Genomic DNA, 25,485 nt, shown 5'->3' with positions numbered 1-25,485 from the left:
CAGAAACGAGCCAAAGGTAACCAGAGGACTGGTTCTGATAAAATCAGAACGTAAGGGTGTAAAGGTTACAAACTCTTGACAGTTTTGCTTTTCAGAACAATATATTGCAAAGAATGCAGGGCGAAATCTAAAAACCCAAGTGCTAATCCCGTCTCTGTCACTAACAAAGGGAATGACCCTGGGCAAGTTACTTTGCCTTGCTGAGCCTGTTTTCTCAACTGTGAAATGATGCAGTTAACCCTAAACACCCCTTCCAGCTCCATGAGACCCCCCACCAACCTAATGCACCAAAAGTCAATGGCTATCAAGTTGTATGCATTCTGTAATTGTTACTCATGTATTATTATTATTATTGCTATTTATTATTAGTCGTTCTATGTAATAAAGACACAAAGCAAAGAAGGACAAATTAAAGAGCCTCCACTTAATTATTTGGCCATTATTATTAATTGACCTCTTGCTCACAATCTCCCTTTGTGATAGAAAGGACAGGTTCTTATATTCCCATTTTGGAGATAAAGAGTTTAAATCGGGGTGGGCACAGTGGCTCACACCTGTAATCCAAGCATTTTGGGAGGCCGAGGCAGGTGGATCACCTGAGGTCAGGGGTTCGAGACTAGCCTGATCAACATGGTAAAACCCTGTCTCTACTAAAAATACAAAAATTAGCTGGACGTGGTGGCAGTCGCCTGTAATCCCAGACTCAGGAGGCTGGGGCAGGAGAATCGCTTGAACCCAGGAGGTGAAGGTTGCAGTGAGCTGAGATCGTACCACTGTATTCCAGCCTGGGGGAGACAGCGAGACTCCATCTCAAAAAAAAAAAAAAGTTTAACTCATATCCAGAGATCACAAATTGTGCTGTCAACAACATAGTGCTGTAGAGAGATAATCCAATTATAATCACAGACGTAAATTTCTGGGAGAAAGTTTGATGTTAAAAGGCCTCATCAGAGACACTTACTTTAGCTCGTTGGTTTCCATGCCCTGGGCAATGGCCGTGATGATTCCGCCGTGGTCTCCCCACGTGTAGTAGTGAGGTCCAGGAAGTGCCTGAAGAGGAAAAATCTATGATGACACCACTGCTGTGGAGGTAATTGTGCAGAAACCATGTACACATGCCCACAGGCATGCACACACGTGCACATAGACATAACAGCAATGACAACCACTTGAAAACAATTTTTCCGTTTACAGAAGACATTGACATCCATTATCTCATCAGTTCCACACAATCCTAGGGACAGGTGGAGCAAGTTCTAGTATCTCAATTTTTTTCCCAAATGAAGAAACACGGGCTTAATATTAAAATGGTAGACTGTGAACAGCAGAGGTAGGACTCAAATCCAAATCTATGACTCCCACCAACGCTTGATTAAAAATTAAGTAACTGGGGTTTCAGTTCTACTATGACAGTATTAGCCCTCTATAGCCCATCCTTCCTGCTAATTACAGCTGAAAACTCTGGACAAAAAACAACTACCAGTGGATGCTGAAAAGTAAACAAAAGCAAGCCACTTGTGGAGATTTAAAACCTAGAGAAGCTACACACACAAGTCATGAATATCCTGGTAAAGCTTTGCCCAAAGGAAAAGTCCCAGTCATGGGGTGCACCTCAGTCTCAGTCACAGCTAAAACTGCAATAGATATTATTTCCCCCAAAGGAACCAGAGAAAGGAGCCCCTATAGGGTAGGGAAAGTGTGGATGGAATCCCATAGCAGGGAGTGTCAAAAAAGTAAATCTCCTAATTTTGTATATGAACTTACACAAGTTGCAGCCTAACCCCTGAAGTGTACGTGCACGAAACAGACACAAACCAGTGTAACAAAGGCTTAGCATACTGAACTGAGAGTTAAACCACCACCTACAGAAAGCAAGACAGAACTCAGGGTCAGAACCTAAACAGGCTGATTACATGCTGAAACAAAAATATCAATATCCTCCAGAAGGCTTAATTTCATGAATTTCATTCACACGTGCAGAATACGAACCAAAATTACTTAACATACAGCATATAAACATATCCATAGATGTGTCCAATTCTCAAGGGAAAAGATAGTCAAAAGGTGCCAATCCCAAGTGACCCATATATTGGAATTTTTTTTTTAATTTTTTATTTTTTGAGACACAGTCTTACTCTGTTGCCCAGGCTGGAGTGCAGTGGTGCAATCTCAGCTCACTGCAACCTCTGCCTCCTGGGTTCAAGCGATTCTCCTGCTTCAACCTCCCAAGTAGCTAGGATTACAGGCATGCACCACCACGCCCAGCTCATTTTTATATTTTTAGTACAGACAGGGTTTCACCATGTTGGTCAGGCTGGTCTCGAGCTCCTCACCTCAAGTGATCCACCTGCCTCGGCCTCCCAAAGTGCTGGGATTATAGGCATGAGCCACCATACCTGGCTGGAATTTTAAAATAGCTATTATAACCATGTCCCATGAGGGAAAGAAAAACACACGCGAAATGAATGAGAGAAAAGAATTCTCGCAGAGAAGTGGAAACAATTTTTAAAAAGAAACCAAACAAATTTTATAACAGAAAAATATAATTTCTGAAATAAGAAATTTACTGATGGGCTCAACATCAGAAAAGCAATGACAGAGGAATTAGTGAACTTCAAAATAAATATAGATCTGTAGAAACTATAGATCTATCTGTATGTCCTAGAGAACATACAGGGGAAAAAAGATTTCAAAGAAAAAAAGACTGCCAAGGACACAGGGAACAATAACAGTAGGTCTAATATGTAACTGGAGTCCGAGAAGAACAGGAGAAAGGGATGGGAGCAGAAAAAAAATATTTGAAGAAATAATGGCTGAAAATTTCCCAAATTTGTTGAAAGATATAAACATAGATTCAAAATCAGCATCTACATAGAGAAGAAACTCAAAGAAAAGCCCTCCTAGACACATCATACCAAAACTGCTGAAAACCAACGAAAAAAAAAACTTCAAAGCATCTAGAGAAAAATGGCATGTTACACACAGGAGAATGATAGCTAAAGTGAAGACAGGTTTCTCATCAGAACCCACCAAAACAAGAAAACAGTAGACATCTTTAAAGTACTGGAAGAAAATTACTGTCAACCCAGAATTCTCTATCCAATAAACATATCCTTCAGGAATGAAGGTGAATAAAATAGAGATTTTCAAACAAGGGAAAAACAAGAGAATTCACAGCCAACAGATCTCGCTACAGGAAATGCTATAGGAATTTCTTTAGGCTGTAGGGAAATTTCCCATGGGTAAACAGAGATTTTTCCAGAAGGAAGAGCAAGCAAGAGAAATGGTAAATATCTGGGTAGATATTTAAGTTCTTTGAAATTCATATGATAATTTAAAGCAAAAACAAACACTGCTTTGTGGGTTTTGTAATGTGTGTTGATGTGATAAATATGAAACTAACATATAGGTGGGGGAGGAGAAAAGGGACTTGTATGGTTGAAAGGGTTCTAAATTTTATGTTAAGTGCAATATCAACTCAAAGAAGACTATGAAAGATTAGATATGTATGTTGTAACCCTTAGAGAAGCCACTAGAAATACACATAGATAAGCCCCCCAAAAAATCTAAATAAAAGTAGAATACTTAACGTATCTAGATAATACAAAAGGAGAGAGGACAGAAGGAACAGAGGAATAATAAATAGGAGAAATGAAAAGAAAATAAATGAAATATTAGTCCTAAATTCAAATTCATCAATAATTATATTAAATGTTAATGGCCTAAGCATTTCAGTTAAAAAGCAGAGCTTGGCAGAATGAGTAAAAAAAGCAAGACCCTACTATATGTTGTCTAGAAGAAACACTTCAAAGAACTGGACATGGTGGCATGTGCCTTTAATTCCAACTATTTGGCAGGATCACTTGAACCCAGGAGTTCAAGACCAGCCTGGACAACACACAAGACCCAACTTCAAAAAAGAGAAAAAAAAAAACACTTTAAATATAAAGACATAGATAGGTTGAAAGCAAATGGATGTTAAAAGATGTACTATCCAGGGCTGGGCGTGGTGTCTCACACTTGTAACCCCAGCACTTTGGGAGGCCAAGGCAGGCGGATCACTTGAGGTCAGGAGTTCAAGACCAACCTAACCAACACGGTGAAACCCCATCTCTATTAGAAATACAAAAATTAGCCAGGTGTGGTGGTGAGCACCTGAAATCCCAGCTACTCAGGAGGCTAAGGCAGGAGAATCGCTTGAACCCAGGAGGCCGAGGTTGCAGTGAGCCGAGATCATACCATTGCACTCCAGCCTGGGTGACAGAGTAAGACACCAACTCAAAAAAAGATGTACTATCCAAATAGTAAACAGAAGAAGGCTACAGTAACTATTTTAATATCAGATAAAATAGATTTTAAGGCAAAGGGCATTACAATAGATAAAGAGAGATAGTTCATAATGATAAAATGGATAATTCATGAGAAAATATTATTATAAATGTGAACACACTTAACAACAGAGACTCAAGATGCATACCAAAATAAAGCAAAAATTGACAGAATTTAAAGGAGCAACAGGCAATTTCAGAACCATAGTAGGAGATCTTACCATTCCTCTCTTAGGAATTTAGAGAACTAGACCCCCCAAAAATCAATATGAACACAAAAGATCTGAACAACATTATCAACCACCTTCATATAAATAATATCTATACAACACTGCCTCAAACAACTGCTTAATACCTATTCCTTCCCAGTGCATGTGATATATTCAACAATATAGACCACATGCTGGATCTCAAAACAAATCTCAACAAATCTAAAGGGACTGAAATCACACAAAGTGTCTTCTCTGACTATAGGAAATTAAATTAGAAATCAATAACAAGATATCTATGAAACCCCCAAATACCTGCAAATTAAATAACACTTTGTTAAGTAACTTATCATTCGAAGATAAAAATCAAGAGATATTTATGGATTGATGAAAATGTTCTGGAATTAGATAATGGTGATGATTGAATAATACTAAAAACATATGAACTGTACACTTTAAAATGGTGAACTTTATAGTATGTGAATTATATCTCAATTTTATCTGTTTTTTATTTTTTTGAGACCCAGTTTTGCTCTGTCACCCAGGCTGGAGTGCACTGACACAATCACAGCTCACTGCAGCCTTGACCTCCTGGGCTCAAGTGAGCCTCCCACCTCACCCTCCGGAGCAACTGGGATCACAGGCATGCCCAGTTAATTTTTTTATTTTTTTGTAGAGACAAGGTTTTGCTATGGTGCCTGGGCTGGTCTTGAACTCCTGGCCTCAAGTGATCCTCCTGCCTTGGTGTTCCTAAGTGCTGGGATTACAGGCATGAGCCACTGTGTGCAGCCCATATCTCAGTTTTAAAAGGGGACATTAAATGTACTCTGAACTTAAAAACACTAAAAACATATCTAAATATGTGGCATATAGCTAAATTAGTATTTAAAGGAAAACTTACAGCTTTAAATGCTTACATTAGAAAAGAAGATATAAAATCAATAACCCAAGGTTATATCTTAATAAGCTACAAAAAGAACAACAAAACAAATAAGGGAAAAAATAATAATAAAGAAAAAAAGCAACAAAACAGAAAACAGACAATAGAAAATCAACAGAGCCAAAAGCAGATTCTTTGGAAAGATCAAGAGTATTCAAACACCTAAACTAAGGAAAAATAGAGAAAATATACAAATCACCAATATCAGGAATGAAATAATCACCAAAGACCCTACAGACATTAAAAAGATAAAGAGAACATATCATTGATAACATAAGGCCAACAAATGTCACAACTTACATGAAGGGACAAATTTCTTGAAACACACAACTCATCAAAATTGAAACAAAAAGAAGAAAATCTGAATAGTCTTATATCAACCAGAGAAATTAAATCTCTTATCAAAAAATATTCCCAAAAAGAAAACTTAATGCCTGGACAGTTTCATTAGGGAATTACTCAAGAAAAAATAACACCAAACTTTGTCCTAAAAAAGAGGAAGAGGGGTTTACCACTCTGCTTGTTTTATACTAGCCAAACACTAATATCAAAACTTAAGAAAGATTTTACAAAAAAAAAAAAATTACAGACAAGTATCTCTCACAAATAATGCAAAAATCTTTAACAAAATATTAGCAAATCAAACCTAGCTGCACATAAAAAGGATAATGCATTATGACCAAGTAGAGTTTGTCCTAGTAATTTCAGGTTGTTTTAATATTCAAGAATTGATTAATGTAATATTTAATCATCATAGTAATAGGAAAAAAATCATCATTTTAATAAATGTAAAAATAGCATTTGACAAAATCCAGTATCTGATTATGATAAAAAAAAAAAATACTCAACAACTAGTGATAATAGGGAACTTCCCAAATGTTGATAAAGAAATCTACTGCTAACACCATAGTTAATGGTAAAAAGGCTGAATTGTTTCCCCCAGAGAGAGAGAACAAGGCAAGAATGCCCACTTTCACTACCTCTATTCAACACTGTATAGAGGTCCTAGCCATTGTGATAAGAAGAATGAAAGAAATCAGAAGGGAGAAAATGGAGGAAAGGAGGGAAAGAGAAGAAAGAAGGACAAGAAAGAAGAGAAAAAGGAAGAAGGGAAGAATGAGAGAATACATAAAAGACATTAAGATCAGAAAGGAAGAAATACAACTGTCACTCTTTGCAAATGGTATGATTGCTTACATAGAATCTAAAAACCTACTAGAACTAATGAATTACCTTAGCAAGGTCACAGAATACAAGATGAATATATAAAAAATCAGTTGTATTCTTATATACTAGAGCAAAAATGAGAAAATAAAATTCCATTTACAGTAATACCAAAAAAATTTAAAATACCTAGGAATAAAGCTAATAAAAGATGTACAGGACCTCTACATTGGAAACTACAAAGTACTAAGAGAAATTAAAGAAGAAATGGAAAAAGATACTATATTCATGGATCAGAAGACTCAATAGTATTAACATGTCGATTCTCCTCCAAATTGATTCTATAAATTCAAGGCAATTATAATAAAAATCCCAGCAGATTCCATAGAAATTGACACGTGATCCTAAAATGTATCAGGAAATACAAAGGACCTATAATAATGAAAAAGATTTTTAAAACAATCAAAATTGAAGGACTTACCCTACTTGATCTCAACATGTACTACAAGGCTTTGAAAATTAAGATAATTTGGTATTAGTGAAAAGATAGACAGATTAATGGAACAGAATAAAGTCCTGAAATAGACCCAATTGGCCTAAAATTGGCCCATATATGGCCAATTGATTTTCAAACAGGTACCAAGGCAATTCAATGGGAGAGAGAGAAGGGTTTTCAATAAATGGTGCTAAATCAATTAGATCTCCATATGGAAAAAATGAGTATCTACCCATATATCATACAAAAGACCTGAATCCAAAATATATTTTTAAAAAAACTCCTACAACTCAAAGAAGATAGACAACTCAATTATTAAAATTAGTTTTTAAATTTTATTTATATATTTATTGAGACAGGCTCTGATTCCATTGCCCAGGCTGGAATGCAGCAGCACAATCACAGCTCACTACATCTTCAACCACCAGGGCTCACGTGACCCTCTGACCTCAGCCTCCTAAGTAGCTAGGACTACAGGCATGCACCACCATGCCTGGCTATTTTTGTTTTTTGTAGAGATGAGCTTTCCCTATGTTGCCCACGGCTGCAGCAATCCTCTTACCTCAGCCATCCAAAGTGCTGGGATTATAGGCAGAGCCACTGTGCTGGACCAACCCAATTTTTTCAAAAAGGCAAAAGATTTGGGCAGGTACTTCACAACCAGATTTTAAAATGGCCAATGAGCACATGAAAAGAATCATTAATAATCACACAAATGCCAATTATAACTGCAATTAGATATTATCACATGCTTATTAAAATGTCTAAAGTTAAAAAGACTAATCATACCAAGTGTTGGCGAAGATGTGAAGCAATTAAAATTCTCACATACTGTTTGGTGGAAATGTAAAAGGGACAATATTTTGGCAGTTCTTTAAAAAGTTAAACATATACCCACCATGCTACCCAGCTATTCCATTCCTAAGTATTTACCCTAGAGAAATGAACAAAATATGTACATGAATGTTCATAACAGCTATATTTGTAATCAGCAAAACTGGAATGTTTATCAACAGATGAATGAATAAATAAATTATGATATATCCCTACAATGGGATACGACTAGCAAAGGAATGAACAATTGATACATGAAGCAACTTGGATGAAACCCAAAATCATCATGATGTGTGACAGAAGCCAGGCAAAAAGAGTATATACTGTGTGAGTCCACTTATCAAAATTCTAGAAAATGCCAATGAATAACGTATTCTAGAAAATGCCAACGAATAATAGAAGCAGACAAGGACAAGACTGGAGAGTGGGATGGATTACCGAGGGGCACAAAGATACCTCGAGGAGGGTGATGGAAATGCTTGTTATCTTAATTGTGGCGACCATAATTAATTCTGATCAAACTGTACACTTTAAATATGTGCAGTGTACTGTCCCCTTATCTGCTTCAATAAATTTGTTAAAGAAAAAAGCTAAAAATAAAAGAAATAAAAATTATTTTAAAAAGAAAAAAGCACAAAAAAGGAATTCTGAGGATCAGAGAATTTGCAGATGGAAATGTTTGTTATCTTAATTGTGGTGACCACAATTAATTCTGATCAAACTGTACACTTTAAATATGTGCAGTGTACTGTGCCTTCATCTGCTTCAATAAAGTTGATAAAGAAAAAAGCTAAAAATAAAAGAAATAAAAATTATTTAAAAAGAAAAAAAGCACAAAAAGGGAATTCTGAGGATCAGAGAATTTGCACAACTAATTAGGAGGAAAAAGAAAACCAGAATTACAGTCATCAGTGCTCCAGGCAACATTCTGTCCACTACAGCCTCTTCCTCTGCCACCACCTGCTCCCGCACACAGCCCAGATTGTCCCTCTAAAGTGAAGGCTGCCCATGGGGACTCAGATGCCCACTCACACAGATAAACTCACAATCTTTTTATCCCCAAGTTAGTTTTCCGCTATGTCCCAAAATAAGGTCTCTTATGCACTGGTTGCCTCTTGGCAGGCACAAGGCGCATGTGGAGGGAGGCACTGACAGCTGCCCCGGTAATCGCCAGACGATACCACTTCACTGGAGGAGGAACAAGACACTGCTTTCTACCCAGAAGGAAATCACTTGCAGATGTGCAAATCCCAGATTACACCAGCAGCAGAAGGCACAAACAAACCACAGGCCTATTCACAGAGAAGAGGATACCCAATTTCAAAGGGAGCGTCCAGCTCCACGAAAGGGGAAAGCAGCTGCTTAATCTTCCCTTGGGAGCTGGACAAGGACAACCCGAAAAATTCCATTCAAACTGTTCGCACTCTGACTACAATGGCCTTAACAACCTGCCTCATCTGAACACATATTTGTGTTCGCCACATACAGTACACAGTGTCTGAGCCTCATCTCTCTCCTCGGGAGGGATGGGAAGCCCTGCCACAGTGAGAGAAGGTTTGTGACAGGCCTCTGTGAACTGCAAGGTGCCAAATGAATGTTGGTATTTTTATTACTGCTTTACGTGTTACCTATTCAAAGATCAAGGTGAGCATGGTGCATTCCCAGTAAAGCACCATGTGGATGGGAACTATGTCTGCTAGCTGTTCTGAGAACTCCACATCACTCCTGACGTGCTGTCCCGGCTGCCCAGCCTGCGGGGCTGCTCGATGACAAGGTGCTCATCCTGTCAAGTGATCTGTTGGGTTTTACCCTGGTGGCTCCTGGCATAATTAGAGGGTCACCCCTGAAAGCAATCCCTACAGAACGAGACCAAACGCACTTCCCTGGCCTTAATCAATGGGAGGCTGGCAACAACTTTTTTTTTTTTTTCACAAGTTTGGAAATTCTCTAACGCCCAAAGATGAAGATGAATTAGCATTTTGGAACTAGGGAACTAGCCCCGTCTTAGGAATTGGTATAATCAGAATAGATATTAGTTATACAATCTTAAGGCAAAAACAGAGTCTACTTCCATAGCACAGAATGAGATGAAAGCGCCTATACAACATAGCCCAGCAAGGACAGGCTTCATTTCAACTTCAATAATATACAAAATAATAATAATAATAATAGCCCGTTTCAGGGCTGATACCACTATGTTGTAATTTGCTGATACATGCACCATATATGCCCTGAGCCCCCACTCCATGCCAGGCACTCTTAGGCCCTTAGGATAAAGAAGTCAATAAAACAGACATCGTCTTTGCCCTCATAGAACTCATAATCTTAGAACGTTTAGTAAAATTCACACATTTGCAAAGGTCTGATTTTAATTTAAAGTAACTGTGGATATAAATCAGTGGCTTCAGGTACCTTTCTTTACTTTATAGTCATATCTGGCATTACTGGTCTCTGCCATGGACCATTTGTGTCTCTGAAATGCCAAGGCACAGTCTACATTCTCACACAAATGGGAACCAGGGTGGAGGGGAGGGGATTGGGGGAGGGGGCTGACCTCTCGCCACCTGGCTCCAGCACTGCTAGAGATGTACACGTTTGTCTTGCTAGCCAAGTTCTTTCCCACTGAGCCTAAAATGCAAGAGAAATAATTATTTTTAATTTCAAGAATATGTCAGATAATCACCTTGCCCAGCCAGAAATTCTGAGTAGTATCTAGCAACTAAGAATGCCTTCAAACCACAAAGAGTGGTTACTGCTGGAGGTGTGGGTGATCGCTCTGCACTTGGCTTCATATCACCAGACAGCTGAACCCCTTGTGAGAACAGGCAAGGCACACTTACCAGTGGCGATGATGAGGCCCGGAGCCGACTCTTTGGATAGGATGGGCATTCTCCGGAGCTGGAGGTTGAGGAGCTGACTGAGGCGCTGAGCCAGATGAAGGGAACAGCCCTGGGAAAGCTATACAACCAAAGTTTCAGGCAGTGTCAGCACTTGATACCATGCCTAGTGTTCCCTGTAAACCCTGCGGCCTGTGTGAGGGCACTGCAGCTGACACGGGGCAAGGAGGCCTGGCCCAGGGGAAACCAGACTCACAGCCCAGCTGTCCCCACACCCCCCAGACAGAGAGGATCATCTGAACCCACATAAATGTCCCATGGAAGAAGAGAACAATTACAACTTAGAAAGGCCTTCTGAGACTCTCAGAGAATAACAATTAGAAATCAATGCCAACTCAAGTAGATGGGAAAGTCATCATCTCATCCTATCACTCAGAGATCCTCTCAAGTGACTCAGAACTAAAGAGAAATGAAATGATTTTGTCATATTCACTTTCTAAGTCACAGACATATTTCAAATATGATTCCAGCAATTCTGTCGTAAGAAAGACCAAGAATCAGAAGTCATAAGTCTCACGGATAAGCTCCCCTGATGCACAGTATCAATGAGATATAAAAAGCAAAGGATTAGCATTAAATTTTTTCCTATGTATTTTACATTTGCACAAAGGTGTAGGTATACAGGGCAAGGCTTCAAGCGATTCAGTCTGGCCTCCATCACTCATGTCCAGATTTTCATAGCTCTGCAAGCAATCAGGACAACGCCTTTTGCCATATGGTCACACTCAGTTCTCCCGGTCAGAAAGAGCTTGTTCAATGTTACTCAGATGTGGCCAGGGTTCTGCACAGGAGGACTATGCGCTTATGTGGTTATAGTCAGGTAAACATGGTAGCAAGGTTTGCTGGATTATTTGCTACTTATTTTTGTCACAAAAGGACCTCTAACAAGTACCTGTTTTGCTAGAGTCTCAGTTTGACCAATGAAAACCGGAAAAAATTAGGCTAGATCTCAAAGAAATATTTATTTGCTCACTCCTCTTTCTGGCTCATGCTTCTCTGCCTGCAAGGAAGTATATTCATTGAAGAGTTTCTGTATCCTCCGGTAATCAGACTTATCCATTTCCTATACATTCCTTCCACCACCTAAACTCAGAAGAAGAAACTGAAAGCTGATGAACTGTCCTACAGTTCAGAAATAAACTGATCAGTCAGGGAAACAAAAAGCTGAATTTGAATGATACCATTAATTCAATTTAACTAAAGCTCAAAAACACCCAAGCCCCAACCATCCCAGGATCTCACCAAGCTGCTGTAGAAGACACTACTGAGGGAAGAGAAAGCACCCAGATATTTGTCTATATCTATTTATAGGCTGCCTCTTTCCAAAATTAGATTTGATGTGGTAAGCCAAGACCCATTGCCAAATAGAGAAGAAAAACCAAGAAGTAAATTCTAAGGTAAGAGTCTCCAAAAGAATTTTCCCAAGGGCCACAGATACATTATATAGAGAAGTGTCCACATAGCCCACCATGGATAAACAAAATTCAAAAATCGAAAAGACCAAGTAATGGTCTAACTAAACAAGTAGTACTAAAAATGAATACTACTTTTTTTTTTTTTTCTGAGTTACTTCTGCCCAGAAGTGGTAGCGAGACCTTGGAGCAGAGTTTGGGAACTGCAAGGGTAGCAACACAAATAAAAGTCTGCTCCATGTGATATTAATAGAATACTATGTGATCTTGTATTTTTTCAGTAAATACTAGACATACGAAACTACCACAGAGCAGGGCTCTTTCCCTTATATTAAAAAGCAAAAGAAGATTAAAGCATCAATACCTCACAATTGATTTTCTCTCCATATCCCGTGAAGGCTGGAGCCTGAAGAAACTCCCAGGTTCCCCCTTTGTCAAAGGTGATGACCGATCTCATGTTCTCCTCATTCATAGAACCATTAATCAGAGTAGCAATGTAGACTCCTTGCAATCCTTCCACTCGGTGGAAGTCAGCAAATGGCTCATTTGCAAAATACCTACAATATGAAAATAAACAGCTATGAACCTGAATTGGTATTTGCTTGTTATTGTAAATAACATAAAATTTGACCATTTAAAAGTATACAATTTTGTGGCATTAAGCACATTCACACTGTTGTGCAACTATCATTACTATCTAGTTCCAGAACATTTCATCATTCCAAAAGGAAATCTCATACCCACTGGCAGTCACTCTCCATTTCCTCTTCCCTTCCCAAGCCTTGGAAACCACTCATCTGCTCCACGTGTTTGTGAATTGGCCTATCTAGATATTTCATATAAATGGAATCTGCGATATCTGGTCTTTTGTATCTGGTTACTTTCACTTAGCATAATGCTTTCAAGGTTCATCCACGTTATAGCACATTGTTAGTACTTCATTCCTTTTTTTTTTTTGGAGACAGGGTCTTACTGCCGCCCAGGCAGGAGTGCAGTGGTGCAATCACGGCTCACTGCAGCCTTGACCTCCCAGACTCAGATGATCCTCAATGATCCTCCCATCTCAGCCTCCCAAGTAGCTGGGACTACAGGCGTGTGCCACTATGCCCAGCTAATTTTTTTTTATTTTTTGGTAGAGATGGGGTTTCTCCATGTTGCCGAGGCTGGTCTTGAACTCCTTAGCTCAACTGATCCACCTGCCTCGGCCTCCCAAAGTGCTGGGATTACAGGCATGAGCCACCATGTCCAGCCAGATAATTGGCTATTTTAAAAAATTTGTTTCTTTTCAACTTTTAGGGCCAAAAGGCTTATCTGATCAACAATTCCTAACAGGGGGTTTAGAATGATGAATATAACATACAAAAGTTGACATAAGAGTCACATCTATTATATCACTAACAAAATTGACTCCAAATCCTCCAGTGAGCCTTCAAAAACAGAAATCATTAAGTCAGACCTGCAAGACACTAATAACAGTGCTAAGGCTTAAAATTCAACCCAATCTGTAGGAACCTAGCTCAGGTTACACAGCCCCTCTCTAGGTACTTACAACCTAATTATCCAACACCCTGATCAGATAGAAGCCCACAGGTTTTCTGTCAGGAAGCTCAGCAGAACCTGTCGATTCTTTCCTAAAGAAACTGTACATACAGCAAGGATGGCTCTAGAAAGCTTGGGGTTATATTCTTAAGAGAATATGGGCGGCATGAACCCGGGATGCGGAGCTTGCAGTGAGCTGAGATCGCGCCACTGCACTCCATCCAGCCTGGGCGACAGAGCGAGACTGTGTCTAAAAAAAAAAAAAAAAAAAAAAAAAAGAGAGAGAGAGAATATGGGCTTCCCAGGCTTTATCTACTATGCTGATACCCTGATGCCACAGGAAAGTGGTTTTGCACTAAAATGATACATGCATTACAAATAGAGCAGATCTCTGAGAAATTGTAACCAGGGTTCATACGTGGCTGTTAAGACTGGAAGCTTGGCCAGGCGTGGTGGCTCACGCCTGTAATCCCAGCACTTTGGGAGGCTGAAGCGGGCGGATCACAAGGTCGAGAGATCAGGACCATCGTGGCCAACATAGTGAAACCCCATCTCTATTAAAAATACAAAAATTAGCTGGGCATGATGGCACACGCCTGTAGTCCCAGCTACTTGGGAGGCTGAGGCAGGAGAATCGCTTGAACCCGGGAGGCGGAGGTTGCAGTGAGCTGAGATCGTGCCACTGCACTCCAGCCTGGTGACAGAGTGAGACTCCAAGTCAAAAAAAAAAGAAAAAGAAAAAAGACTGGAAGCTTGCCCTTTACTTCAGGGGTTCCAAGCCACCAGCTACACAATAAAGCCGAGAAACGCTGCCCTCCATCATCCATCTCCACACAATCTCTTCAGCTGGATGACTGCCCCGCCACCTCAGACAGAAAGACCCAAACAACAACCTCTGAGGCAGGAAAAGGAACACTGGGAGCCCCACCAAAGCTGCTTCAGGCTGAGGGACTGAGCAGAGTGCTGAATGAAATGCTGGAGTTGAGACCAAATTCTCTGACATGTGGTTTCCTTAGGTCTAGTTCAGTTATTTTTCAGGGGCTTCCTTAGGAAACAGCTGAAGGTCTCCATTCCTCCTTCTCTGTTGGCCTCTGCTCCACCTCTCTGGGGGTTATCACCACAAACTGTCATCCCCCCGGTTATGGGCTTCTTCTATATATCTGGGAGGCCTGAGTTTCTCTCATTTAGATGAGCCCTGTTTCTTTCCTAGTCGGATTCCTGGAGTTTTATCTTTTACTTCTAAGCAGACGCCTGTCTTCCTGTATCTCACATGCTCCTCCACCAGAAGTCCCGGCCCATCCTTTCCTTTCCCCCACTTGACCTGCCCTGTAACAATTTGCCCCACCCTAAGTACTTTCTCTGAGAGTCTATTTTCTTCCATTTTATCCTCACTGGCCCTCCCCAGGGCACTTCTCCCCTTCTTCCCAGAGTGCCCCGGACCAAGGCTTACCAGGAAGCTCACCAGGTTCCCTATAGCCCCACTCAGTGCAGAATCCATGCCCTGGCAATAGCCCCACCAACTGGGCCTGTGCCCCTCCCTAAGGTGACCCGTGGGGCTGACATCTCCTCAGGACATTAGTTCCTCCAAAGCATCCAGCATCTAGCTAGTGCTTTCCCTGAGACTCCCACCTGGCACATCCCACCAGGGCCAGGGTCATTCCCTAGAAAGAGCTCTTTCTCCATGTCTCTGAGTAAATCAGAAGCAGTCCCCAGACACCATTCTTTCCTATTCAGTTCAAAGACTTGCTCATTTCACATACCAGTTTACTCTAAACCAGCCTGCCCACACGATGTGCTAATTCACCTTTATCCCATTTCATCTGGCTGAGATTGAGATGCAGATGACAAAACGTCACTCAACTGAGTATAACGGAACCTCTCTAGTCCTCAGATAAAATCTGAGAACAATGAGAAAACTGAGTGGGACATTGGCCTATGACTCTTGACGTGAATCTATTTCCAGTTTCTTCACTGGACTGTGTGCTCAGGCAAGGAGGGGAGGCCTTTCATAACTCTGTAAAGGGCCATCGCTCTGGCTTCTGGCTCATACTGTGTCCCAGCATGAAACATTCACCCTGAATATCTGACAAATGAGGAAGACAAGAAAATATTTAGCAAGCTGTGACTTTTCCATTCCATAGTCAGTGGTTTTCAATGGTGAAAAGAGAAAAATTAAAAGAGTCAGTGAAAGGTCTGAGGGATAGTGATTCACTATTTTAATTATTTAAAAAATAATTATTTAAAAAATTATTTAAATAATTATTTTAAAAAGGAGAATATTATTAACCCATTAAAATGAATGAGGCACTGATACATGGTACTCATGGATGAACCTTGAAAACATTAGGCTAAGTGAAAGAAGCCAGACACATTAGGTCACATATTATTGTATGATTCCATTTATATGAAACATCCTGTAAAATAGGGAAAAATCCACAGACACAGAAATCAGACTGACGGCTGCCAGGGACTGGGAGAAGGGGATGGTGGAGAGAAGCGGCTTAATGGGCGTGGGGTTTTCTTTTGGAGAAATGAGAAGGCCATGAAATTAAACAGAGGTGGCGGTGGCACAACATTGTAAATGTATTGAATGCCACTGAATTGCCCACTTTAAAACGATTAAGCTGATGTTGTATACATTTCACCAATAAATAATTTTTTTTTTTTTTTTGAGATGGAGTCTTGTTCTGTCGCCCAGGATGGAGTGCAGTAGCACAATCTTGGCTCACTGCATCCTCTGCCTCCTGGGTTCAAGCGTTTCTCCTGCCTCAGCCTCCCGAGTAGCTGGGACTATAGGCACGTGCCACCACGCCCAGCTAATTTTTGTATTTTTAGTAGAGATGGGGTTTCATCATGTTAGCCAAGATGGTCTCGATCTCCTGACCTCGTGATCTACCCGCCTTGGCCTCCCAAAGTGCTGGGATTACAGGCATGAGCCACCATGCCCAGCCAATAAATAATTTTTTCAATAAAAAACAACAAGAACCAAACTGAAGGAGGTAGGATCTGCCACTGACCAAACCAGGACAAGCTGAGCATCAAAATGAATCATGGCAGGAATGGTTTATAACACATTAAATAATAATTAATCCACGAGTCTGTGTCAGGGGAGGAAAGGAATAAAAGATGACAGCACCTCCAAAAGAAAAGAAACAGGAAGTGGAAAAGCACTATCAGAGACCACCAGGTAGAAAGCTGGGCACGTGGATATCCAATAGGCCTCTCCAACCAGGTAAGTCCCAAACCAAGCTGGTGATCTCCCCCCAATATTGCCCCTGCCCCAGCTCTCCCTGACTCCCTATGTGGCCATCTCTTTAAAGGCAGCTCGGGTGAAGCAGTAGCAGTCCCCTGGCTCCTCCTTCTTTCATACCCCTCGTCCCATCTATCAACAAATCTCATTGGCTCTACTTTCAAAATATATTTAGGGTCTGACCATTTTCAGCATCTCTAGTGTGACACCCTGGGTCCAGCCAACATCCATCCCTACTGGCCTGTATCTCTGCAATACTTTCACAACTAGTCTTCCTGTTCCCACCTTTGTCCCCTACAGTAGTCACAGTAGTCAAATTCCCACACAGCATTGAGGATAACCCCTGTAAAAGATAAGCCACATGAGTGCTCACTTATAATTATTTATAACACTATCCATTTATGTTTTATATTATTTTCATTATATAATGCAATTCACAGATTTTAATGGAAAAAAATTAAAAGGTTAAATCAGATCATGTCCATCTCCTGGTCTAACCCTTCCATCTCATTTAGAAGGAAAAGACAGGATTGAGTGTGGTGGCTCATACCTGTAATCCCAGCACTTTGGGAGTCCAAGGCGGGCAGATCACTTGAGGTCAGGAGTTTGAGATCAGCCTGGCCAACATGGTGCTGTCTCTACTAAAAATATAAAAATTAGCCTGGCCTGGTGATGCACACCTGTAATCCCAGCTACTTTTGAGGCTGAGGCAGGAGAATCACTTGAACCCGGGAAGCAGCGGTTGCAGTGACCCAAGATCGCGCCACTGCACACCAGCCTGGGCAACAGAGCGAGACTCCATCTCAAAAACAAACAAACAAAAAACAACAACAAAAAAGAAAAAAACAAAGTTCTTCACAAACCCCTGAAGGCCCTATAGGATCTGAGTCCTGCTCTCTTAGGTCCTGTTTCTTCCTTCTCTCTCCCTCTCTGCAGCCCTTCCAGCCACCCTGGCCTCCTCCCTGCTCCTAAAACACCAGTGCAGTCCAGCCTCAGAGTTACTGTGCTTCCTGTCTGCCCTGCTTGCAGTGCTACTCGCCCAGGGGTCTGTCTGGTTCCTTCCCTCATGTAATTCAGGTACCTGCTTAAATATCCCCCTCCTGAAGCAGCCAATAGAATAAAAGAACACCCTTGCAAATCCCCATCCCCTGATCTTGCTTTATTTTTCTTTTCAACATGTTACCAGGCAGATCACATATTTGCTTATATTCTATCTTCCCCAACTAGAATATAAACTCCAAGAAAGAGGGACTTTGTTCTGATATTTTATTGCTTCATACATTACTTTGTGGCTATACCTAGAACACTGTCTGGCAGAGAGCAGCAGCATACTTGTGAATAAATTGACAATGGAATGAATTGCCCAGAAACAGTGGGCACAGGAGCATGCCCTCAGACCTGGTTGTCATGGCTGGAGAGCCAGACCCCATCCTAGACCAGTCAGCTTCACACAGGAGACTCTTTCCAAGAGCAGAGGGGACTCTAACCACAGCCAACAGGTCACACAAATCTGGCTGTCAAACGACAAATCAGAATAAATGGCCCTGAATGGATCTTAAGAACAATTCATCCCTCCTAAACCCTCAACTCCTCCACCACCCCTTGATGGGTGTGGTGCTCAGAGATCGCCCACTGCTGGACTGCAAAACAGCTCTAAACACATGATTTACAGATAAAGGATCTATGACGTTGGTGCCTTTCTTTACAAAACACCGTGCAATTATATCTTAAAAAAAGAGTAATGACATCAATTAACCTGATCCACTGGCTGCATATGCCAGCTCTCACTGACTTGATATTTACCAAGTGCTGTTTTTCACTGCTGAGAAACCACAAAACCAGAAAACTGAACAAAAGGAGGTCAAGGGAGTGATTAACACAGTAGCTCTGACCCTAAATGTTACCTAGAGCTGTAGTTCCCGGACTTGGCTGCATATAAGAATTACCTAGGGCGCTTCTTAAAATCCTCATAACCTGGCCACACCCCAAACCCATCCCATGGTGATCTCTGGGCACGTGAGCCAGGCATCGGGTTTCCGAAAGCTCCCCGGGTGTATCCACATGGGCAGCTAATGTTGAAAACCATGGAACCAGAGAGAAGCTAATGATTGTGTTGGCCTAAGAAGGCAGGAGAAGGACTCACGGTCTCCTTACCTCACCAAGGTGTCACTGCCGGCCCCTCCTGGGCTGTAATAGAGCACGTTCTCCAAGGACAGGGAGAACTTCAGCCCCTCTGCCTCTGAGATGTATAAATTGGTGCGGTTGTTACTGTGGCTGACACACACGAACACCTGGTCCTCGGAGGCATCTGCGATGTAATATTCCTTTGGAATCAAAAGTCAAAAAAGATATGTCAAAAAACAAATGTGCCCTGTGGGCTTTTTCTATACACACGGAAGCAATGACTTTCAAATGTCCTAGTGACCAATGTTGGCCTAAAGCCCACAGGAAGCTCCCTAACCTTGGCAAAGAAGCTTTGGCGACTCACCCTTTGGAAAACCTGAGGCAGATCTGCAGCTTAGCGGGCCCCTTACTGGCAAATGGGGCACAAAATAATGGGCTACTGCACTGCACAAATGACCTACAAACCTCTTTCTGTTAGTAATGTCTCCCTCATTTTCTCATGAGACCTTCCGTTTGTACAAAGTACAATACGGATTAATGCACTTCCCTTTATTTTTCCTAAGGTGACCAAAGGAAGGCAGAATCCATAGAAACTAGCAAAGAACTGGCAAGACTGTTCTCCGTATGATCCCATTTGTTTGGTGGAAGGTAAGTAAGTGAGCTACTTACCTTTCACCAAACCACCTGCCAATGTCAAGACGTTTCACTGTGACCGCCTCCCTGTGGCAACTCCTCTAATGACCCCATCCCATGCAGACTTTTCCTATCCATCTTCATGTTATAAAGCTGCATATTTAAGCATTTGCTTATGTCTGGTTTCTTCTGCTACTCAGTTCTTAGTCTCTCCAGCCTGTTTCTAAAAGGTGGGACCCAAATCCTATCCTCTTTTGGAACTCGCCCCCTGCAAGCAATACAGCAGGTACTTAATAAAAAAAAAAAAAAAAAAAAAAAAATCCTATCATGCACAAACTTCCCATTGCTTCAGTACTGGCACATTGCTCAGATGGCACTGACTCTGGCTCCAACCTCTCTCTGCCAGTGCTGCTCCACTTAAAGCAAACTAAGTCTCTCGTTCAGCTCTGCTTCAGTGAAATGGGAAACACAGACCACGATGCCCAAAGCATAGCTGCTCTCTCTAGAGACCTGACTTCAGGGAGGTGCCATAAAATATCCATTCCAGGAGGCCATCCCTGCAACACCCTTCCCCTGACCTCTGCATAAAGACAATGATACTTCTTCCCATCCTCAAGCAGACCCCACTCACATTAATAGGATGTCTTGTGACAAACTGGGCTGCTCGCATGGGCTTCCGGCCAAAGGAGACCCAGAGCTGGACAGAAGACTGCTGTTCACTGCCCAAGAGATGCTGCCAAAGAAGAGGAGAAAAAAAATTAACGGTGCCACATTACAGTCATTCAAAAGCAGCAAAAATAAAAATAGAAGAGTCCGATTCTTCCAGTTCTACTGGAAACACAAAATAGAGACTGTGATTGCAAATTCATATTTTTGCAATGTCTGCCATCACTGGGCAGCTTGGGTTGTACTGCTTCATCTTAGATACCCAGTTTGCAACAGACACTAGACACTCCATGGATATTAGATAAGGAAGGAAAATGGTATGATGGTAGAACTTGGGCTAGAGGAGGTTTTTGGAGGCTGCCAACACTTCAGCAGAGTAAGAGATAGAAAGAGGATTGTGTGATGAGGCTGAAGAAACACGCAGGGAGGAGCCTACAGCCCCCAAACCACTAAAGGGTGAGATCAGCCACACACCATGCACAAAAAACATGTTCTTTTCTTCTTTCTACTCCTATTTTTAGATTACAAGGATGCTCCAGTCACAAGGTTTTAATTTGCACCAAGATTTGAGAGACTCTTCATTGATTCTGGTTTTCCATCTCTGAATAATCTCTTTGAGGAAGGTCTTTTGCTAGAACATATATTCATCGGTAGAGTATTCAACATGATGTCGACCACATCCCGTTGCATTTTAGAGATTTTTAAGTCACAGCAAGAATCTAGGAAATGTGTATAAAAGCATTAGATTAAGAGCTAGCTCTACCAACTGAGAAAATGACAGAAATCTCTCTAGCTTTCAGTTTATTCATCTACAAAAGGAGAAGCTTATTTGGATCAAGACTTCCCTGTAGATAGGTTTAAATGGTCCAGCAATCCTGTAGACATATATGCAAATTTTTTTATATACACTCATTTATTTTGCTATGGAGGCTCCATAGGTTTTATCAGATTCTCAAGAAGTCCACAACTCAAAAAAGGGTAAGAACTGTTATAAAGACTCTGTGTGGTTTCTTCCAGCTCTAAAAGAACATGGCCAGAAGCTGAAGGCAAATGTTGCATATCTATCAGGAAAGACACAGGGAGGCATACCCTCATATGGACATCATCATACAAATGACTATTAAACGTATTGAGATGTTGGGATTCCCAGCCAGAGGCATTACTTCGGCTTCACTTATCCTTGACTAGGTTGCTGTTTATTATAGATATTAACTTCCTATAGAGTAAGGAACATATCCATTTATTTTATCTGTAATATAACAACTCAGTACCCTGTGCTCATATATGCACCATAAATACTGTGAGGACCCAGCTGATAAAGACAAAGTTACTTTTAATCCATTTGAGCAGCAGACATTCAAACCACCACTGAACAAATGGTTAAAAGTAGTTTGTTTTAAAGAAATCAGGTAGAGAGGTATGAAAGACTACCCACCAAAATGGAAACCTGAAAACCATATTAATAGCTTGTACTAAACATGGGGCCGTAGAAAATGATGGATCTATTAAAAATGTAAAAGCATATTAACTGAATGAGAAAACAGTTCCCAGCAAAACTGTTACATATAAATTCCAAAAGCCCTCATTAAGTTGATAAAATGTCATGGCTATGTCAGATGATTAGTTTAAGTCAGCCTATACACATACATTTTCGTGAATATATATAGAGGAAGATATCAGTGAAATACACATTTTTATGCTTTGTTTTTTACGACTTCCAAATGTGAGTATAACTTTAAAAAGAGTGATTTCTCAATGACACCCAGGCCCATCATTAGTTAAAAATACTTAACGATTGCTGCTGGGAGGCCTGAGTATTAAGAATATATTTCACAGGTCAGTCTCACCTCATAAATGCAAAAATCACAATACTACACAATACTACAATCATCAAAAAAAATCTCAAAATGCATCGATCCCACTACCTTCTTGGAGAATTATTCCTAAACCTGGACAATTCAGGTTCATTCTTAATGGATCTTTAAAGAGTTATTGTATTGTTTTACTGCCACCAAGAAATGTATTAACAATTAAACTACGGCACACTAGTGATTATAAGATGTATTGTAAGGCTCTGAGATTTTTCTTAATAAATCATAGGTTTTGGGTTGGTTTGTTTTTTATCACTATTATTATAAAAGCAAAGCATACTCATGGAAAACATCTAACAGCACAGATGGGTACAAGGTAAATGCAGAAGCTCTGCTCTGATCTCCACATCCCTCCTCCTACTCTACCCTGCAGAGTGCCCAGTGGCTAACAGCTCTTGTGCACCCTTCCAGAAATGTACTGTGCCACCACATGCAAGCATACGTACATAGTGACAGACACTGCTACACCTACCTCCAACACCCATTATCCCTTTCCTCCTGAGCAGTGGGACCCTGACACCACCCAGAATAAACGACTGTACTTCTCTACCATTTTTGCAGCTATGGGAAGTCATGTGACTAAGTACTAGTCAATGAGATAAAAACCGAAGTTTCGTGCTGGACTTCTAAGAAGGCTGCTTAAATAGACGGAATTGGTGGGAAGAGGTCCTACTTGCTGTCTTTCCTTATTCTTCTTAACTGCATTAAGGACTTGAAGGCTAGTGTGGATGTCTTGAACCATGAGGTAATCTTGAGAATGGAAATCACTAGTCAGGATGGTAGAACACTAAGACAGAAACCTGGGTCCACAAGAGCATCAGGACACCAACATACCAGCCCAAGACAGCCTACCTCCAGGCAGCAAGCAGGAGAAAACTAAACTCCTGACTTGGTTAAGCAATTTTTATTTCTAGTCTATTACCAGCAACCTAATATAATTCTAAACTGACACAGGCAATTTAATTTTTCACATATAATTTGGATCATGATATAAATGCCGTTGTATTACATAACTTTTTCCATTAACAGTGTATCTTACTGTCCCACAATTTAAAATTTTATCATTGGCAATGTATCTTAGACATCTTTCCACTTAACAGCTATTGGTGGGCATTTTAGTTATTTCCAAAAACATTCTTAAACACACACACACATATGTATATGCATGTATTTATTACTTTTTCAGAACTGCACAATACCATTGGTAGGATGCATTCTTAGAATTACTAAGTCAAAATTTGTATTTTTGATAGCTATCATGAAATGGCCCTCCTGAAAGGTTGTACCAACTAATACATCCACAAACACACATACTTCATCAACTACTAGGAATGATTTAAATATCTGAATCTAATTCAATCTTATAGGGTCTGAGAATTTATAAGAAGATTTTTTTTAATTTTGTGTTTTCATTTCTGATAATTAAAAATAAATCCTGCTGGGTGCAGTGGCTCATGCCTGTAATCCCAGCACTTTGGGAGGCCAAGGTGGGCAGATCACAAGGTCAAGAGATCAAGACCATCCTGGCCAACATGGGGAAACTCCGTCTCTACTAAAAATAGAAAAATTAGCTAGGCATGGCAGAGTACTCCTGTAATCCCAGCTACTCGGGAGGCTGAGACAGGAGAATCACCTGAACCCGGGAGGCGGAGGTTGCAGTGAGCCAACATCATGCCACTACACTCCAGCCTGGCAACATCATGCCACTACACTCCAGCAAGACTCCATCTCACAAAAAAATAAATAATTAAACAAATAGATTCATCTAGGTATCCAAATAACCTGAATTTCCATTTATATTTGAGATTGTGTCAAGAGCAAAAAGAAATGGAGGATCAAGGAGAAAAGAGGAGAAAGGAACTAAATAAAGGACATTCTTATCAAGTAAAGGCCAAAGGATACTGCAATGAGCTATCCCACTGAAAGTTGTATGGCAGCTCAGTTAGAGAAAATGGGTAAAGAACTAAGCCCTCCCAGGGCATGTGGAAGCACAGGGCCACTAGTTCAGAAGCACCAGAGCCATGTGTCACATCCTCCCTTGGAGCAGCAACAAGGCTTCAGCAAAACATCCTCATCCACCTTAATGTTGTTTACAAAAAAAAAAAAATCATAAATAAAACATAGCTAAAATCCAACATCTGGGATATTCCAGGGGGGAAAAAAAGTAGTGAGTAGATAGCTAAGGAGAGGTTGGCAAATGTCGGTAAGTAATATTGAAGTTGGATGAGGGCACATGGGGAGGTCATATCGGCATTAACTGTTCTTTCATGTAGGTTGGAAAATGCCTATAATAAAGTTTACAAAGTTAATATTAATTGGAAGCATTTCTAGGAACTCTAAAAATATACTTATCCATAAAATCAAGAAAAACACTGACAAAAATCCTCAAAATCAACTTTTTCCGAATTCTGCAAATGAAAAAAAGGGTTTCAAAAATCCAAGGCACATTTACTCAAGAACAATGGCTGAATCTTGGCAAAAATAGCCAGCTTTGTGACGTTTTCATTTGCCCTAATCCCATCCCCCTCTCTCTAGTTCTGTGGTAGCCTTGGAAACCCACAGCCTCACATCTACAATAGCTGTGTAAAACAGCAGCCTAGCAGCCACTGGAGAGGACAGAATAGGTCTGGAGTTCCCAAAAAGCCTGACCTGTCTGAGGGCTCACAGGAAAGCTGCATTACCAGCTCTTGTCTTTACATAGCCTGACTTGGTTCATGATATAGACAGCCTTATAGCCAGCCAAGGCATTTACTGAAAATAGTGAATAAAAACTAGCAAAGGCTTATCATTGTAACTTCTGAAGGCAGTATTACCAATTGGGAATAAAAAGAGGCTAACTAAAAAGCTTACAAGGAAAAACTGGGGAAGAAGATGCCCTTAGGAAGCTTTAATAAGCTCTAGAATATTCCTGGGACTCTACAAGGTCAAACACATAAGAGCCATGAGTATGCTCAAGAAATAAATGAATGGGGTCTAATCTCTTACCTCCAGCTAACCTTGAAGCTCTACATAAGCAGGAAGTGAAGGCTAGGACAGAGTTGTAAACTGCCTGCCAAAGCATTGAAGGTATACCCCAACACACACCCAGAGACCATTAGCAAAGGCTGAGAGACTTAGTGGTT

At 40.7% G+C, this 25,485-nt stretch overlaps 1 protein-coding gene across 6 annotated transcripts in view; it reads right to left on the bottom strand.

The window, feature by feature from the left end:
- The window catches only part of SORL1 (sortilin related receptor 1), a 181,017-nt gene that overhangs the window by 99,735 nt on the left and 55,797 nt on the right, over positions 1 to 25,485 (bottom strand). For all 6 annotated transcript variants that reach the window (XM_024255047.3, XM_063728239.1, XM_054525270.1 and 3 more), the window contains 6 exons: positions 20,458 to 20,559; positions 19,224 to 19,393; positions 12,645 to 12,837; positions 10,812 to 10,929; positions 10,526 to 10,599; positions 962 to 1,050 (listed from right to left, as the gene is read on the bottom strand). In XM_024255047.3, coding sequence (XP_024110815.2) covers positions 962 to 1,050; positions 10,526 to 10,599; positions 10,812 to 10,929; positions 12,645 to 12,837; positions 19,224 to 19,393; positions 20,458 to 20,559 — 746 coding nt within the window. The remainder of the gene's footprint in view (positions 1 to 961; positions 1,051 to 10,525; positions 10,600 to 10,811; positions 10,930 to 12,644; positions 12,838 to 19,223; positions 19,394 to 20,457; positions 20,560 to 25,485) is intronic.

Source organism: Pongo abelii, chromosome 9 (genome assembly GCF_028885655.2).
Source record: "Pongo abelii isolate AG06213 chromosome 9, NHGRI_mPonAbe1-v2.0_pri, whole genome shotgun sequence".
NCBI lineage: Eukaryota > Metazoa > Chordata > Mammalia > Primates > Hominidae > Pongo > Pongo abelii.
This window is presented reverse-complemented; position numbering and strand designations above follow the sequence as displayed.